Source organism: Engraulis encrasicolus, unplaced genomic scaffold (assembly GCF_034702125.1).
Source record: "Engraulis encrasicolus isolate BLACKSEA-1 unplaced genomic scaffold, IST_EnEncr_1.0 scaffold_503_np1212, whole genome shotgun sequence".
Classification (NCBI taxonomy): Eukaryota; Metazoa; Chordata; class Actinopteri; order Clupeiformes; family Engraulidae; genus Engraulis; species Engraulis encrasicolus.
Genome location: NW_026945812.1, coordinates 1 through 18,431, shown reverse-complemented (window position 1 = coordinate 18,431; position 18,431 = coordinate 1). Strand labels below are relative to the sequence as shown.

The following is an 18,431-nucleotide window of genomic DNA, read 5'->3' as shown; positions in this document are numbered from 1 at the left end:
GGCCTAATGCTACTGCACGACCAGTGTTTATGCCCGAGACCTTCACTGGTGTTGGCCGTGAGTGGTCTGATTGGTCCGAACAATTTGACTTGGCTGCAGAGGTTAATGGTTGGGATGACGACTTAAAATTAAAATTCATGTCCCTTTTACTCTCAGGTCGCGCTAGGGATATTTATAGTGGCCTGTCTGGTGACGCAAAAGGAAATTATGGCTTGTTAAAAGCAGCTATGGCTAGATGTTTTGAGCCCTGTGACAGTACAGACTGGAGTCGGGCTGCTTTTACTGATCGCCGTCGTATGCATAATGAAACTGCTCGTGAATTTGGAAATGCCCTTCGCCGCCTTGCCTTAAAAGCTTACCCCGCTGCTGACAATTCCACTCGTGATATGTTAGCTAGAGACCAATTTCTCACACACTTTGCAACTGGTGATTTTCGTATTACACTGCGACGAGCCAAGCCTAAGACCTTAGAAGATGCCATTGATTTGGCTGCTGAAATTGAGCTGCTTAAAAATTTGGAACAAACCCACCTGACGGTTGATGCCAAAGTAAGGGGAGTAGAGAATAAACCAAAAAGTGATGAACCAATGACAATGGTGTTGGGGATGGTGGAGGAGTTGAGGCAAGAAGTGAAGTCCCTTAGCACCACAGTGGGTAACATGCAACAGTCTATGCGGAATACTACATCAGCTGGCCAGCTTTTTAGGGTGCCTGGGCAGAACCCTCGAAGTGGTGCTCCTGTGCCAGGGCCTGCAAATAAAGCCAGAGAGGCTGGGGATGGTTGTTGGGAATGTGGGTGTACCCGACATATTAAACGTGACTGTCCATACTTGCAGGGAAACTACAGGGGGCAGGTACCATAGGCCCACTGCCTGCCCCCATGAGAGTTGGTGCTTATGCGGCCTCTTCAAGTTACCAGGGTGGCTCAGGATACATTGAGGCCAAAATAGGTGGGTCCGAGTCTCTTCTTTTGATCGATAGTGGAGCTACTCTGTCAGTAATACCAAAACAAATATGGCTTGACATCACTAAGGGGGGATCCGAACTGACTGGGCATCATGGGGAGGTTTCTGCTGCCAATGGTGGGCTTATGGGAATTTTGGGAAAGTGGCAAACTATCTGCCAGTTTGACTCATTGGCGTTGATCACAGAATTTCTAGTAGCTGACGTGCCCTCACAAGATATTCTTTTGGGATTCGATTTTCTAAATAAACATGGAGTCATGGTAGATTTTGGAAAGAATGAATGTCGCATAATGGGTAAAATGTTTTCCCCTAATTGTTCCAGCAGAAATGGATAAGCCCCGCCCTGTGACTGTCCCGGGAAGACACTGTAATTCCCCCCCGTAGTGAGGTGATCATTGCAGGCAAAGTGGATAACCTGCTGGGGCCCGGTCGTGAGGGTATGTTGGAACCTGTAGACACTTTATCCAACCAGTGTGATGTAATGATTGCTCGGGTTGTTTGTAGAGTGAATAAGGGAACACTACCAATTCGAGTAATTAATGTGACCGAGGATACGCTTACCTTGCAGGAGGGCATGAGGTTGGGCACTTTACATACGGATATTGAGGTGGGGTGTGGGGCGGAGCCGTTAGATGAGGAGGATGGCTCAAGCCAACAATGGACTGTCGATTCGCTTATGGCGCAGTTTGGGTTGGGGGATAAGAATTTTTCTCCATCCGAACTCTCATCCATTCGTGCTTTGTTGGAGAAAAAATGTGTCCGTGTTCAGTGAAGGTGAGGGCGATCTGGGGAGGACCCACTTAACCTTACATCAGATTGACACAGGAGATGCGATGCCCATAAAATTACCACCCCGCCGTGTCCCACTTCATTTACAACAGGAAGTGTCTGACCATTTAAAACTCATGCTAGAAAATGACATCATCCAGCCGTCCTACAGTCCCTGGGCTGCGCCTGTAGTTTTGGTGCGCAAACGTGATGGTGGCCTCAGATTTTGTGTTGATTATCGCAAATTAAATGATGTCACCAGAAAAGATGCGTATCCGTTGCCCCGGATTGACGATGCCCTTGACAGTTTAAATAAAGCCTGTTGGTTCTCTACTCTTGATTTAGCCAGTGGCTACTGGCAAGTAGAGCTGGACCCTAGGGATAAACATAAAACTGCTTTTATTACTCGTCAGGGGCTGTTTGAATTTAATGTCCTCAGTTTTGGTCTTTGTAACAGCCCTAGTACGTTTCAACGACTGATGGATCTGGTGCTAGCAGATCTTCAGTGGACCACTTGCCTCGTTTATTTGGACGATATTATTACATTTGGGCGCACATTCCAGGAACATTTAGGCCGTCTTGATGAAGTGTTGACAAAATTACGCCAAGCCAATCTCAAAGTCAAACCTGCAAAATGTAATTTGTTTGCCACAGAGGTGCAGTATTTGGGCCACATCATTTCCTCAGAAGGGGTTAAAGCTGATCCTGCTAAGGTGGAGGCTGTACGCCAGTGGCCAGTGCCAAAAACGCAGACCGAGGTCAGGAGTTTTGTAGGCTTGGCATCCTATTATCGAAGATTCGTGCGGGGGTTTGCTGAAATTGCTCGCCCCCTTCACCAGCTCACAGAAAAAGGCAGGCGTTTCAAGTGGACGGAGGCATGTCAGGCAGCCTTTGAGCACTTGAAACGTAGCTTAATGTCAGCCCCTATCCTAGGGTACCCTGACCCCTCCAAAACATTCATCTTGGACACTGACGCAAGTGATGCAGGAATTGGGGCGGTGTTGTCACAGGAGGGGGGTGAAGGTGAACATGTGATAGCCTATGCTAGCAGAGCATTGTCTAAGCCAGAAAGAAAGTATGCCACCACTAAAAAGGAGCTGTTGGCGATGGTTACTTTTATAAAACATTTTAAGCATTATTTGTTGGGTAAGGAGTTTATCCTGCGTACAGATCATGCCTCCCTGAGGTGGTTGCATAATTTTCAAGGGCTGGAGGGGCAGTTAGCCAGATGGGTGGAGCAGTTGGCTAGCTTTCAATATAAAATTGTGCATCGCCCAGGACGAAATCACAGTAACGCGGACCCCCTTTCGAGACTGCCTGCATACTTGTCCCCACCCCAGGACCCTGAACCATCCTCCTTGACCCAGGGAGTGTCAGTCATAGCTGCTGTACAAAGTGTGCCCGCCAAGGTAATGTTGGGAGGGGAGGGGGATGAATTGACTCTGGCTCAGAGAGCAGATGGTGAGCTCCAGGCGATCATTTCTCTCAAGACTGGGGGGGATGGTGGTTTGCAGCCTCCAGACGAACTGCAAAAGTATGCGCTGGTGTGGTCTCAATTAAGAATGCAGGGCTCCCGGTTGGTGAGAGTCCCTCCACCCAACTCTGATGCTGCAAACCAGGTACAGGTGGTGGTCCCCGCTGCAATGGTGTCAAAAATCTTAAAGCAGCTACACAATGATGCTACGGGTGGTCATTTGGGTATAGAGAAGTTGCAGGCCAAAGTAAAAGATCGCTTCTATTGGTTGGGTTGGTTTGGGGATGTGAAGCAATGGTGTCGTGAGTGTGTGGATTGTGGATCCCGCAAAGCTGTTGGGAAACAATGGCGGGCACCCCTCCAATCTGTGGTAGCCTCAAGGCCATATGAAAGAGTGGCATTAGATATCTTGGGGCCTCTCCCTGAAACCTCCAGGAACAGCAAATACATTGTAGTTATAGGTGATTACTTTTCAAAATGGACTGAGGCCTTTCCCTTGCCTAACCAGGAAGCTGAAACGGTGGCCAAATTGTTGGTGGAACAGTGGGTGTGCCGGTTTGGAACACCAAGGGTAATACATACGGACCAGGGTCGTAATTTTGAATCAAGGCTATTTAAGGAGGTATGCGAGCTGCTCAATATTCATAAGACCCGAACATCAGCGTATCACCCTCAATCAGATGGAATGATCGAAAGGTTTAACAGAACACTGGCATCTATGCTGTCCCTTTTTGTAGATGATAACCAAACCAATTGGGACCTACTGTTACCTTATGTGATGATGGCATACAGGAGCAGCGTTCACTCCAGTACTGGTTTCACACCGTACAAAGTTGTCTTCGGGCAGGAGATTGTCCTACCTGTGGATGTAATGCTTAATCTGGGGGATGGGGCACAATTTTCTTCTGCTTCTGAATATGTGGCCAGATTACTGCAGACATTGTCTACGGTGGTAGAGGCGGTTAAAGGTCATCAGTCTAGAGCCTCCGGGAGACAGAAGGAGGCTTATGATTTCAGAGCCCACTTCCAGTACTATTCAGCTGGGGAATTGGTATGGGTTCGGGGTAAAGCTAAGAAAAAGGGGACTTTGCCCAAAATTGCAACGAAGATTTGTGGGGCCATTTAAGGTCCTGGAGAGGATAACAGAAGTGTTGTATCGGGTGATGCCCGTGGAAGGGGGGCAGAAATGGTTGTTCATTTCAATAGACTCAAACCCTGTCTTTCTTCTGCCCCAGAAGCTTCTAACCACAGTGATGCAGACACCCGAGGGGCCACGGGTAGCAGGCCTGAGGGGACCCAGCCACATGCCTCTGCAGCCACGCCAGAGGGTATCCGGCCTGAGGGGACCCAGCCACATGCCTCTGCAGCCACGCCAGAGGGTATCCGGCCTGAGGGGACCCAGCCGCATGCCTCTGCAGCCACGCCAGAGGGTATCCGGCCTGAGGGGGACCACCAGCCGCAGACCTCTGTAGCCAGGCCAGAGGGTGCCGGACCTGAGGGGACCCAGCCACCGACTCCTGCCGCCACGCCAGGGGGTGTGCGGCCCAGCGTGGACGAGCTGCAGACCTCTGCAGCCATGCCAGGGGGTGTTCGGCCCAGGGAGGCCCATCCGCAGACCCCTGCAGCCATGCGAGGGGCCACGGGCATTCGGTCTGAGGTGACCCGGCAACAGACACCTGAGTTGTTGGGAGCTGGGGCTGGGGTGCCCCCAGTTACACGTTTGGCGGGAGAAAACGGTGTGCCAGGACACTGTGGTGCCGCACCGAAATCCCGCAGGCCAGGCTGGCCTGTGCCAGCCAGGGAGCACAGAGGTGGTCAGGAGCCATTACGCGCTAGACCTATGCAGGCAGAGACAATGAGCCACTCAGCCAGAGCCGGGGAGGCGCAACAAGGGGCATCGCTACCCCGGGACTCATGCCCAGGGCGACTGAGAAGGCCTCCTGTATGGTCTATGGACTATGAAATGTGATTTCGACTCGGGGCGAGTCTACCTGATGGGTGGGGGGAGTGTAATGATTGTTTATGTTGTGCTTATGGGTGGGGTGATTGGTTGTGGAGCGGGGAGGGAGCAGGGATAGCAGTGGGTGACTTAATGTCGTGCACCTGTGGGCTAATTGGGGACGCGCTGTGGATCATTAGAGGTGATGGTGGCGTTTGGGAGTGGAAAGGAGAGAAATAGAAGTGGGAAGCACACGGTAGTTGTGCGGGGAAGGAGCAGAACGCTTTCCACGTCGAGTCGCACTCGCTGTTGGGGGGGTGGTTGCCGTTCGTAGTCGCTTAGGGCTACCGGCGGCGAAGATAGACAGCGGGCAGCGTGAGAGAGGGCCGGGCTGCTAGGAGTGGAAGCTAGCGTGTGCCTCACGCTGAGCTACACTCGAGGTTGGGGGGCGGGGGCCGTTCGTAGCCGGTTAGGGCTGCCGACGGTGAAGACAGTTATTGGGGTGCGAGGTGAGTAGGGCCGGGAATTGTAGGAGTGTGGACTCAACGGTGCGACTTCCCAGCCAGGAGTATTCTGGCCTCCCATTCACCACCAGAGCCTCCACTCGCTTCTCAGCGTCATACCCAGACCCCGGGGGAGGGTCTCGTTGCTCCACGGGACAGCTAAGTTTTAAAACGATATCGAGTGTGTGTGTGTGTGTGTGTGTGTGTGTGTGTGTGAGCGTGTGTTTTAATTATGGCCATGTGTGCGGGCGGGGAGAGTCGCGGGGAAACCAATGTCATGTTATAGCCCTAGCCTATTGTGTGTACTATTTTGCATGGTTTATGGTGTGCAATACCCTTGTGGGAAATGTATGGGGTTTGATGGGTACGCATGTTTAGCTCCAGTACTGTAGTGGGGATTTTGCATGTCTCGTGTGCAGTGCCTTAAACCTGCTAAAGTTTGATGTGTGCCAGCATTCGAATTTAGTACCGTAGTTGTGTGGTGTGAATCCAAGTGTGCCGTGCCTTGGGGTTAATGTATTGGGGTTAGATGTGTGTTGCCCGTCAAATTGTGTACTGTGTGGAGGTGTGTATTTAATAGACTAGCCTGCCATGGTTTGGCCGTGTGGGACTTTGTAGTGGTGTGTACAGCCGCTGTTCCATGTGTTGATTCGCCCGCGGGCTCTGACCCCGCTTCGTCACAGGCCCTTTTAAATGAATTTTTGTAATAAATAAAATTGCTGTTTTTCCTCTCCAAATTGTTGTCTGCCTAGTACTCTGTTCTCCGACTCACACTCAAGGTTTATTACAATATGCTCTGAATTGAGATGAGCTGATCATAGCTGTCTGAGCTGTGTGTGTGCTACCAGTCAGTCAGACTGAAGCATGCACTAGGTGTTACTACGCCTTTCATTTCTCTTCTGTTTTCTGATTTGTTTCTGTCAGTTGATTTTGAAACTCAGTTGAAACTCGACGTTTGGCGAGTTTGAAGATGTAGGTAAATTGTTGATGATTGTGTTTTGTTCAAATGTCAATGTTTTTTGCTCTCTTTCTGTTAGTGTTTTACATGAGCATGCGTCATAGTCCGAAAGATGGTCTTCAAGATGGTAAGTGTAATGGAAAGGATTTCTGTTCTTTTTATATTTTTCTATTTTATTTTTTCTATTTACTGTTATTATTATACCATCCTGCAGTATTTATGGAGTAGTTACCTGGGAGGTATTTATAGTAGTTACCTGGGAGGTATTTATGGAGTAGTTACCTGGGAGGTATTTATAGTAGTTACCTGGGAGGTATAGAGTAGTTACCTGGGAGGTATTTATAGTAGTTACCTGGGAGGTATTTATGGAGTAGTTACCTGGGAGGTATTTATGGAGTAGTTACCTGGGAGGTATTTATAGTAGTTACCTGGGAGGTATAGAGTAGTTACCTGGGAGGTATTTATAGTAGTTACCTGGGAGGTATTTATGGAGTAGTTACCTGGGAGGTATTTATTATAGAGTAGTTACCTGGGAGGTATTTATAGTAGTTACCTGGGAGGTATTTATTATAGAGTAGTTACCTGGGAGGTATAGAGTAGTTACCTGGGAGGTATTTATTATAGAGTAGTTACCTGGGAGGTATTTATGGAGTAGTTACCTGGGAGGTATAGAGTAGTTACCTGGGAGGTATTTATTATAGAGTAGTTACCTGGGAGGTATTTATGGAGTATTTACCTGGGAGGTATTTATGGAGTAGTTACCTGGGAGGTATTTATGGAGTATTTACCTGGGAGGTATTTATAGAGTAGTTACCTGGGAGGTATTTATTATAGAGTAGTTACCTGGGAGGTATTTATGGAGTATTTACCTGGGAGGTATTTATTATAGAGTAGTTACCTGGGAGGTATAGAGTAGTTACCTGGGAGGTATTTATAGTAGTTACCTGGGAGGTATTTATTATAGAGTAGTTACCTGGGAGGTATTTATGGAGTATTTACCTGGGAGGTATTTATTATAGAGTAGTTACCTGGGAGGTATTTATAGAGTAGTTACCTGGGAGGTATTTATTATAGAGTAGTTACCTGGGAGGTATTTATTATAGAGTATTTACCTGGGAGGTATTTATAGAGTAGTTATCTGGGAGGTATTTATTATAGAGTAGTTACCTGGGAGGTATTTATTATAGAGTAGTTACCTGGGAGGAAGGGGAGGGGAGGGGGAGGGGTGGTCACTCACATGATTTTGGATGTGTCTGATGTCTCTTTAATTTCTATAGTCTGAATGTAACATAAGTACAGTATGTACTATAATACAGTGTATAGCAGGGTATATGTACAGTATATGGATTGGATAAATGGGTAGACTGATTTTGTTTTAAATGTAATAGTTTTTGGGCATTATTAAAGCCGTTATAGGGACAGGCATTGTAAATCAGCCTGCTATGAGACTTTCTCTTGGCTGGTTGACAGTCTACATGATTACATTACATTAAATTACATTACACTTAGCTGACGCTGTCATCCAAAGCGACTTACAGGTGGAAGTGTGGGACTCAAACTTGCAACCCTCTGATCTTAAGTCCATGTCCTTAACCACTAGGCCACGGCTGCCCCAAAATTGGTATCCTATCAGACACGTCATAACCAAACTAAACTAATATTACTGTTGTTGTGACTTCTGTTAGGTTTCGCTGTGAACGAGGCGGAGGAGGAGGAGGAGGCGGAGGCGGAGGCGGAGGAAGAATTGAAGGATGCCAATGATGTATCTGAAGCAGCTGATGCTGAATCTGCTGGCGTGACGGTCCGCACAGTCTTCCCAGAAACATGGCTCTGGACCCTGGAGGAGGTGGGGTGAGTGAAACATGACTCCTGGAGGAGGTGGGGTGAGTGAAACATGGCTCTGGACCCTGGAGGAGGTGGGGAGAGTGAAACATGACTCTGGACCCTGGAGGAGGTGGGGTGAGTGAAACATGGCTCTGACTCCTGGAGGAGGTGGGGTGAGTGAAACATGGATCCTGGAGGAGGTGGGGTGAGTGAAACATGGACTCTGGAGGAGGTGGGGTGAGTGAAACATGACTCTGGAGGAGGTGGGGAGAGTGAAACAGACTCTGGAGGAGGTGGAGTGAGTGAAACAGACTCTGGCTCCTGGAGGAGGTGGGGTGAGTGAAACAGACTCTTGAGGAGGTGGGGTGAGTGAAACATGGCTCTGACTCCTGGAGGAGGTGGGGTGAGTGAAACATGGCTCCAGGAGGAGGTGGGGTGAGAGGGTGAGGCTGGAGGCACTGTATGCTTGCTGTTGTAGCGGAGGTGTACCTTCGCCTCTGTCTGTAAAGTGAATTGGGACACCTCTACCCCTACACAAGAGCACACAAAACAGAAGGGAAGGGGGAAAGCGTAGGGCTAAGGGGTGAAATGGGAGTCAGCACTTTATGTCAGATCAAAAGTCAATGTTTTCAGCTATTTTTTTGTTCATGCATTTATTTATATCTATCACCTTTTTTGGGATGTGCGTGCACCGCACACTTTTTGACTTGTGCGGGGTGTGTCACACACTTGACTTACTTACTTAGGCCTTTACGTTCCTTTCGGAACATAGGCCATTGATGAAGAGTTTCCACCCTCGTCTGTCTTGGACCATTTTCTCCAGCTGCTTCCACGACAGTCCCCTCTTCTTTACATCCTGCTCTGTGCTCCTTCTCCAGTTGTTCTTGGGTCTCCCTCTGCCTCTCTTGCCTTGTGGGTTCCATGTTAATGCCTGTTTGGTTATAGCTGTGTTGTTCTTCCTCAGTGTATGTCCAATCCAGCTCCACTTCCTCCTTATGGGCTGTATCTCTATTGTTTCTTGCTTGGTGCGTTCCCACAGGCTGATGTTGCTGATGCGGTTGGGCCAGAAGATCCTCAGGATGCGTCTTAGGCAGTGGTTTATGAAGGTCTGCAGTTTATTTGTGATGTGTTTGGCGGTCCTCCAGGTTTCTGATCCATATAGCAGCACTGTTTTGACATTGGAGTTGAAGATTCTGAGTTTGGTGTTGAGTGAAATGTTTTTAGTTTTCCATGTATGTTATTTAATATATTGAATGTGTATCACACAGAGAGCCTGGAACCACGCAGGTCCCCATCACTGTCCCCGACACCATCACCAGCTGGGAGACGGAGGCCTTCTGCCTGCACCCCCAGGGCTTTGGTCTCGCTCCGTCAGTCAAGCTCACCGTTTTCCAGCCCTTCTTCCTGGAGCTGTCCCTGCCATACTCCATCATACGGGGAGAGACCTTCCAGCTCAAAGCCACCGTCTTCAACTACCTGCCCAAGTGCATCATGGTACGGCTATGCGATACACCTCCATATTGTATTCATCATGACATCATACTCTAGGCTGAAGTCCAGTGTAGCAATATGAATATGATAATTCAATTCTGAATTCCAACTGATTGCTGCTGTGATGTATGTTTTACACCGTGTGTGTGTGTGTGTGTGTGTGTGTGTGCGTGTCTTTGTGTGTGACTGTGTGCGTGTCTTTGTCTGTGTGTGTGTGTGTGTGTGTGTGTGTGTAGGTGATAGTGACTCCAGCCCCCTCATCAGACTTCAGTCTGAGCCCCTCTGCTGATGGCCAGTACTCCTCCTGTCTGTGTGCCAACGGCAGGAAGACCTTCAGCTGGACACTGGTGCCCTCCACGCTCGGTAATACCAGAGAGAGTAGAGAGAGAGAGAGGTTCCTTTGGCCCATTGTTTCCGGGTTGTACTTTTGCAAGGAGGAGGGGGGGAAATCCCCCTTTAGGCAGACCTTGGCAGACCTAAGGACTGTTCTATTCAATATTAGGATCATTATGACACGGCCCTTTAGGCAGACCGGAACCTGGTCATGTTAGGTGCCCATAGAAACCTATTACATTGGCATATCTCTATATACTTAAAGAATCTCTGGTAATACAGTGTGTGTGTGTGTGTGTGTGTGTGTGTGTGTGTGTGTGTGTGTGTGTGTGTGTGTGTGTGTGTGTGTGTGTGTGTGTGTGTGTGTGTGTGTGTGTGTGTGTGTGTGTGTGTGTGTGTGTTGTTATGGATATACCAGATAGTCTGTCACACCGGTGCTGGTTGTTGCACCACACACTTTCACTTTCACTTTCATAAGGAACCAAAGTGCTTACTTTTCAATGACCCTCATTCAACCATGTATGAATCATGTGGACCTGCGGGTGTCAACTGTACTGTACTTTGTTGTCACTGTAAACCAAGCTATCGGGAATTCCCTTTTCTATGCCTGCAGCCTCTGCTTTTCGGATGAGTCTTTCAGTCAGTTATGTCATGTTATGTAGGATCCACCATAGTTCTCTGTCGGTCTCTGTATGTACAGTATACTATAATAGTACATAATACTGTGTACTGCATGTTCCGTGTGGCAGGGCTGATGAATATTACTGTGGCTGCGGAGGCTACCTCCTCCCAGACCCCGTGTGGCAATGAGTTGGTGACAGTGCCTGAGAGGGGCCGCATTGACATAGTCACACGCCCTCTGCTGGTCAAGGTAGGTACAGCCGCACACATTGGGCTCGTTCGAAACTACAATTGCATTCTGGGTACAGCCAGACACATTGGGCTCGTTCGTGATGGCACAGAATTCTACCCAGAATGCATTGTAATGGCGAAGTGTGCATCTCAAATGCAATCAGTAGCCCCAGACGACTTTGTTGCTGTCGACCAACATAGACGAAGCACGTGAGCGAGAACTTGTTGTCACGATGTGGGTGTTATTAAATACAGCGCATTTAAAGTCAGCCACAAATATGAACGAGACGATGAGCTCGCACCAGTTTGCTCTACTAACACACCACGTGTGAGGAGTGGGGGGACAGGCAGTGAGGAGGAGCTGAAGTGGGGACCTGCGCAAACTTGTGTATGGGGTGTGAGACAAGACTCATACATACATGAGTGAGTTGTTAACCAACCAGTTCATGGGCGCGTGACCTCGGAGGCAGTCTGCAGGCGAGCATTGAAGGGGATAAGCAACTGCAGAGGTTGCAAGATCTGACTGCAGTCGCATTCATCCCGCGATAGTTTGACACCATGTGACATGTCACCTCGTCGACGCAACATCACCGAAATTTTGAAGTTTGACAGGAAATCTAACCGTCATGCAACTTTTTGAGCCAGAATGCATTGCTGTCTAAATGCGGATACAGCCGTTGCGATATCTCGATCGCACCTACTATCCTTGATTAGCAACATCACACGTTCTTAAAGGTCTTATATGTCATTATCAAAAGCTGTCTTGCCTGTTTGAAAAGTTGTACGTAAGTAGCAAGTCATCATCAAAAGTTGTCAAGTCGGCTTTATTGTCAATTTTTTTTACATGCACTGGTCATGCAAATAATTGAAATTGCGTTTCTTACTTTCCCATGCAGACATAGACATACTTTAGGTATAGACATAGACAGTATAGGCATAGACTGTACACATACAATACACATACAGACATTTAAAGTGCAAGACTGGGCAACAGAAGACATAGAGAACATGTATTAGGAAGAGGTATTGTTGTGCATTTTCAATAATGTCCTAGTGTGGTAAAATGTGTCTTGCCTGTTTAAAATTTGTATTTTTCATGAATATTTACCACGAGCATCACACCGTTTGGTTTTAAGTTCCTCCTTTTAATCTGGTCAGGCCTCCCTCCATTACTACTACTGCCCTCTAGTGTGGAGGAGGGGAAGGAAATCACATGTACTCTAATGGCACTCTAATGGAAATCACATGTACTCTAATGGCACTCTAATGGAAATAATATGTACTCTAATGGCACTCTAATGGAAATCACATGTACTCTAATGGCACTCTAATGGAAATAATATGTACTTTAATTGTCTTCTAATGGAAATCATATGTACTCTATTGGAAATCATATGTACTCTAATGGAAATAATATGTACTCGAATGGAAATAATATGTACTCTTTTGGTCCTCTAATGGAAACCATATTATATGTACTCTATTGATACTCTAATGAAGTCTTGAGGTATAGTCATAATGCACATACCTACTGTTTACTCTTTTCATTATGGATTTTTTGTCAATCAAGGCTGAAGGAACAGAGAAAACAGAAAGCTTCAATTGGCTGCTATGTCCAAAGGGTGAGTACAGCACCAGAGATGCGGACTTGTGACTTGGGCTTGAGTCAGACTTGCAAATTAGTGACTTGGTCCCATCTCTCAAGTTCACTTTCGTGTAACGTTGCAGGTTTATTGCACACATGTGATAAATTAGGGCTGGGCAATATGACGATATATATCATTATCGTGATATGAAAGTGTATATCGTGACCTCCTATATAGTTTATATCGTGATAGTAATTTTATCAATTTTATACAATTGAATATCATTTAATTACATTTCATGTTGTTACAATACACACTATAAGTTCATGTAACTGTAAAAATAAGTATAAAAAGATCCATTTTATAGAATGGTTGTTTTGCGACATGAAAAAATAAAGAACAAATAAAGAGAATAATTGAAAACGTATGTAATTGTGCTATATCGTGATATATATCGTTATCATGATATAAAGTAATCCATATCGTGATATAGGTTTTTTTCCATATCGCCCAGCCCTATGCCAAATGCAATATCAAATTCTACACATAATTTCCATAGAAACCAACTGTCATCATGACACTCTGATCTTCATCTCACCAGGGGGCGCTCTAACGGAGGAGGCGGAGCTGGAACTGCCAGCAGACGTCATAAAGGGATCTGCACGAGCCTCCATCTCTGTGCTGGGTACCGCACATCTCATTCTCTCTCACTCACACACTCATACATTCTCTCTCTCTCTCTCTCTCTCTCACTCACTCCCTCACACACAGACACACACACACACACACACACACACACACACACACACACACACACACACACACACACACACACACACACACACACACACACACACACACACACACACACACACACACAGCTCCACCTACACCAGCTTAGTTGTGCCCTGCCCAGTGAACGAATAGGGTAGAGAAGAATTGTAACCTAAAAATAGACATGGAATGTAGACATGGAATGCTAAATAGACATGGATGGAATGCTGTTCATATCTGTGAAGATTCTCAGTCATCCAGATCATCTTACTTGTGAGAGAGTTGTGTCCCAAAATTTGAGTTTATTTGGAAGCAACTGTACAGGTACTACTTCTTCGAAAACATTTCTTCTTCTTCTTCCTTGTCTCCTCCTCCTCCTTCTTCTCCTCCTCCTCCTCCTCCTCCTCCTTCTTCTTCTTCTTCCTTCTCCTCCTCCTCCTCCTCCTCCTCCTCCTCCTCTTCTTCTTCTCCTCTTCCTCCTCATCCTCTTCCTCCTCCTCCTCCACTTCTTCCTCCTCCCCCTCCTCCTCCTCATCTTCCTGCTCCTCCTCCTCCTCCTCCTCTGCTTCTTCCTTCTCCTCATCCTCCTCCTCCTCCTCAACTTCTTCCTCCTACTCTTCCTCCTCTGCCTCCTCCTCCTCCTCCTCTTCTTCTTCTGATTTTTCTTCTCTTCCTCCTCCGAGTTCTTTTCCTTCCCCTTCCCCTTCTTCTTCTTCTCCTTCCCCTTCTTCTTCTTCTTCTTCTTCTTCTTCTTCTTCTTCTTCTTCTTCTTCTTCTCCTTCCCCTTCTTCTTCTCCTTCCCCTTCTTCTTCTTCTTCTTCCTTGTCTCCTCCTCTTCCTCCTCTTTCTTCTTTTTCTTCTTCTTTCTCATCCTCATCCTCCTCCTTCTTCTTTGTCTCTTCCTCCTTCTCCTCTTCCTCCTCCTCCTGCAGGAGACATCTTGGGTCGTGCCCTGAAGAACATGGAGGGTCTCCTGAGGATGCCGTATGGCTGTGGAGAGCAGAACATGGCCATCCTCTCCCCAAACATCTACATCCTGCAGTATCTGCACAACACTGGCCAGCTCACCACAGACATCAGAGAGAGGGCCACCAACTTCCTCAAGAGTGGTCAGTGTGGTGTTTTAATTGCCACTGCCAAGACAGTTGTACAAAATATGTGATTTCCAGGGTTTGTTTAATTGGCTTGCAAAATAGCTCACCAACTCCTGGATGTGTTGTTCTGAAATACTTCATGTTGGTGTGCACCATGCGGCTCAAGCTGATTTTGGTGATGATGGTTGAAGGAAGAGTTTGGTTGCAAAATGTGTGTTGTAGAGTAGAGTAGAGTAGAGTAGAGTAGAGTGGAGTGGAGTGGAGTGGAGTAACTTTTTATTTATCTCCGGGGGGAAATTAAGGTGTCAAGTAGCTTACATCAATACACATAATGCCCTCCTGGACATTTCAAGACATACTGTATAGCACAAGTAATACAAGAGAACAAGATATTTTATTTGTCATGTGTATATATATGAAACATATATATACAATGAAAAGCTTCCCTGCTCTGGGAGTCCCAAAAAAGGTTAAAAAGAATGTTAAAAAGGCACAAAAAAGTAGGAAAAAATATATATTTAAAAAGTTGAAAGCTGCATTTTTGTAAAAAAAAAAAAAAAATGGCAGGTTGGAGAAAGGTGAGATGTGATGAGTGGATTCCTTCCTGGGAGCGGGAAAAAATACAGGAAAATTAAAAAGGCAATTGTGCAAAAACCTGAGTTGAGGTAGACAACTGTGCAAAAGCATATTCTGTGAATTGAAGACTAACATGACCAGAAATGAGTGTTGACGATACAGTGTTGTGATGTAGAATTTAGAGAGAAGTTAGAGAGAGACATAAATTGTATTCTAAGTACGTAGAACATAGAGCCAGGTAAGGTGCATTGTTTGCACAGTTGCAATAATTCTGTCTCTTGTACAACTGCAACTTACAGGATACCAGCGACAGCTTAACTACAGACACAGTGACGGGGCCTACAGCACATTTGGCAAAGGAGACGGGAACACGTGGTGAGTGGACCTTCATCATGAAAGCCTGTCACACTGTATTCACTACAGCTCTTTACTGTATTCACTACAGCTCTTTACTGTATTCACTACAGCTCTTTACTGTATTCACTACAGCTCTTTACTGTATTCACTACAGCTCTTTACCACCATACTGCACTCACTATACACTGTATACAGGGTTCCCACTGGACATTGAAGTTCTGGAATATCAAGACATTTCAATAAAGGTTTTTCCAGTCATGGAAAATCATGGAATTTGACCATTTTGCTTGGACAGTCATTGCCTGACTCTTGCCCGACCTGTAGTTCTGCTCAGCTTCGTTCCACTACTAGGTCTGGGAGCATGTAGCAGGATTCCATTTCTCCAGTCAAAAAATAATCGGAGCATTTATTGCTTCACTATCAACAAATTCCTTCAGAAACGTTTTCTGTTGATCTCTAAAGCGTCAATATAGTCAACGCTTCACAGAGGTCTGGTAGGAACCAGGCTAGGACAGTCATGGAATATCATTGATCTTGAGTGTTTTACTTTTTTGTTTTGTGTGCAACGTTGTTTCTTACTGTTAAGTCAACAACGTTTCGCACTGTGTGTTTGTGTACACCTTCATACAGATATAGAACAGCTGTGTGGGGGGGGGGGGGGTTTTTTAAAAAGCTTTTTCAAACTTCATTTCCTTTTACGGAAGTGGTCATGGAAATTCTGTTCAGCTGTCATATTTGGAATATGCAACACACTGTTCTTTCTCTATCACGTCCTCTAGGCTAACTGCGTTTGTGATGAGATCTTTTGGAAAAGCAAAGGCCTTCACCTACATTGACCCAGAGGTTTTAAAATCTGCTGAGACTTGGCTGAGAAATAAACTCATGCCGTCTGGCGTTTTCCAAATGCAAGGAAAGCTCTTCAACAACCGGATGAAGGTACCTCTATTATCATAAGTCAATTCGTTTTCTGAACATGCATTTTTCTTCAAAGTGACTTACAAAATATACTATCACAGTATGTCCCACAAATACAGAAAAAGCAAGACGTTTAAAAAGCTACGATGGGGGCGCATTTTCCAGAATAAATATGGATGGGTGGTTTGTTGCCATGGCTGCACTTCCATAGTGTTTCTTCTGGTTTCCATAGGGAGGAGTAAATGATGACATCACCATCACTGCTTACATCACAGCAGCAATGCTGGAACTGGACATGGCCGTGCCCGTAAGAAAAGTCACTTCAAATAACTTCATCTTCCTCAGTTGCTGTTATGATGATACCTTTGTGTCTAATATTTATTCTTATCCTTTATTCTTGTTTTAGCTGTGGTGATTTCACATATTGCTCTTGGATTTTATTTGTGTTCAGCACATTGATATTCCTCTATATAGGAAATATGCAACTTCTCTCCTTGACGTATCCCAACGGGGTCATTTCCTGGGGCCATTTCCTGACACCCTCCCCCTCCCCCATCTCTCTCTCTCTCCCACTCATCTCTCTCTCATTTCCTGTCCAACTCTTCACTACACTATTGTAATAAAGGACAAAATACCCCCCCCCCAAAAAAAAACAACAAAAAACAAAAAAGGAAACAAATCTTTTTGTGTGTGTTAGGAGAGCACCATGAGTTTCCTCAAGGCGTCCGTTAGTGACCTGTCCAACATGTACTCCACTGCCCTGCTGGCCTACACCTTCAGTCTGGCAGGAGAAGAAGAGATCAGAGCTCAGCTGCTCAAACACCTGGACACTGTAGCAGCCTCTAGTGGCGGTAAGAGACACTACACATTGGGACTGAAACTACACTAATTACGGTAAATGTATGCCCAACTGGCAAACTCCAAATCCCGTTGTCATTGTGACACAGCACTCCACAGCACACAAGTGAACACTGCACACAACAAAATTGCATTTATGCCTCACCCGTGCAAGGGGGCAGCCCCCAACGGTGCCCCAACGGACGGTCCCATGCTCAGGGTACCTCAGTCATGGAGGAGGATGGAGGAGAGCACTGGTTAAGTACTCCCACTAACATTAGTTCTGGGTAAGTGGGTAGGGTGTCCGGCTTATAGCCCAAAGGTTGCTAGTTCGACCAAACAGGGTCTTAGTGCATTACAGCATTGCACTGCTGTACTGTATGTAGCGTGTGTATGGAGTATTAAAACCACAATAGGTCTACAGGTGCATCGTCCTCCTTACTCCTGTATGTAGCGTGTGTATGGAGTATTAAAACCACACTGTACTGTATGTAGCGTGTGTATGGAGTATTAAAACCGTACAGTATGTAGCGTGTGTATGGAGTATTAAAACCACAATAGGTCTACAGTATGTAGCGTGTGTATGGAGTATTAAAACCACAATAGGTCTACAGTATGTAGCGTGTGTATGGAGTATTAAAACCACAATAGGTCTACAGTATGTAGCGTGTGTATGGAGTATTAAAACCACAATAGGTCTACAGTTATGTAGCGTGTGTATGGAGTATTAAACCACACAATAGGTCTACAGGTGCTGTATGTAGCGTGTGTATGGAGTATTAAAACCACAATAGGTCTTACAGTATGTAGCGTGTGTATGGAGTATTAAAACCACAATAGTCTACTACAGTATGTAGCGTGTGTATGGAGTATTAAAACCACAATAGGTCTACAGTATGTAGCGTGTGTATGGAGTATTAAAACCACAATAGGTCTACAGTATGTAGCTTGTGTATGGAGGATTAAAACCACAATAGGTCTACAGGTGCTGTATGTAGCGTGTGTATGGAGTATTAAAACCACAATAGGTCTACAGGTGCATCGTCCTCCTTACTCCCAATTCCACACCAGAATTGCAGCTGCAGTAGACGTCTCTCAGTGGAAGAGACATCCTCCCAACTGCAAAACAAAGTCTTTTCTAAAAAAAGGGGTCTAAGTTCCCCGCATTGTATGTTTCCAAGTTTC

At 46.1% G+C, this 18,431-nt stretch overlaps 1 protein-coding gene across 1 annotated transcript in view; it reads left to right on the top strand.

Moving 5' to 3' along the window:
* Positions 1-17,260, top strand: part of LOC134444303 (alpha-2-macroglobulin-like) — a gene marked incomplete at both ends in the record, with an annotated part of 29,703 nt that extends 12,443 nt beyond the window's left edge. The window contains 13 exons of the mRNA XM_063193646.1: positions 837-950; positions 4,443-5,021; positions 8,293-8,458; positions 9,700-9,925; positions 10,159-10,285; positions 11,005-11,126; positions 12,678-12,729; positions 13,295-13,378; positions 14,400-14,576; positions 15,437-15,512; positions 16,274-16,430; positions 16,642-16,725; positions 17,110-17,260. Of these exons, the coding sequence (XP_063049716.1) occupies positions 837-950; positions 4,443-5,021; positions 8,293-8,458; positions 9,700-9,925; positions 10,159-10,285; positions 11,005-11,126; positions 12,678-12,729; positions 13,295-13,378; positions 14,400-14,576; positions 15,437-15,512; positions 16,274-16,430; positions 16,642-16,725; positions 17,110-17,260 (2,115 nt within the window). The remainder of the gene's footprint in view (positions 1-836; positions 951-4,442; positions 5,022-8,292; positions 8,459-9,699; positions 9,926-10,158; positions 10,286-11,004; positions 11,127-12,677; positions 12,730-13,294; positions 13,379-14,399; positions 14,577-15,436; positions 15,513-16,273; positions 16,431-16,641; positions 16,726-17,109) is intronic.
* Positions 17,261-18,431: the final 1,171 nt, after the last annotated feature.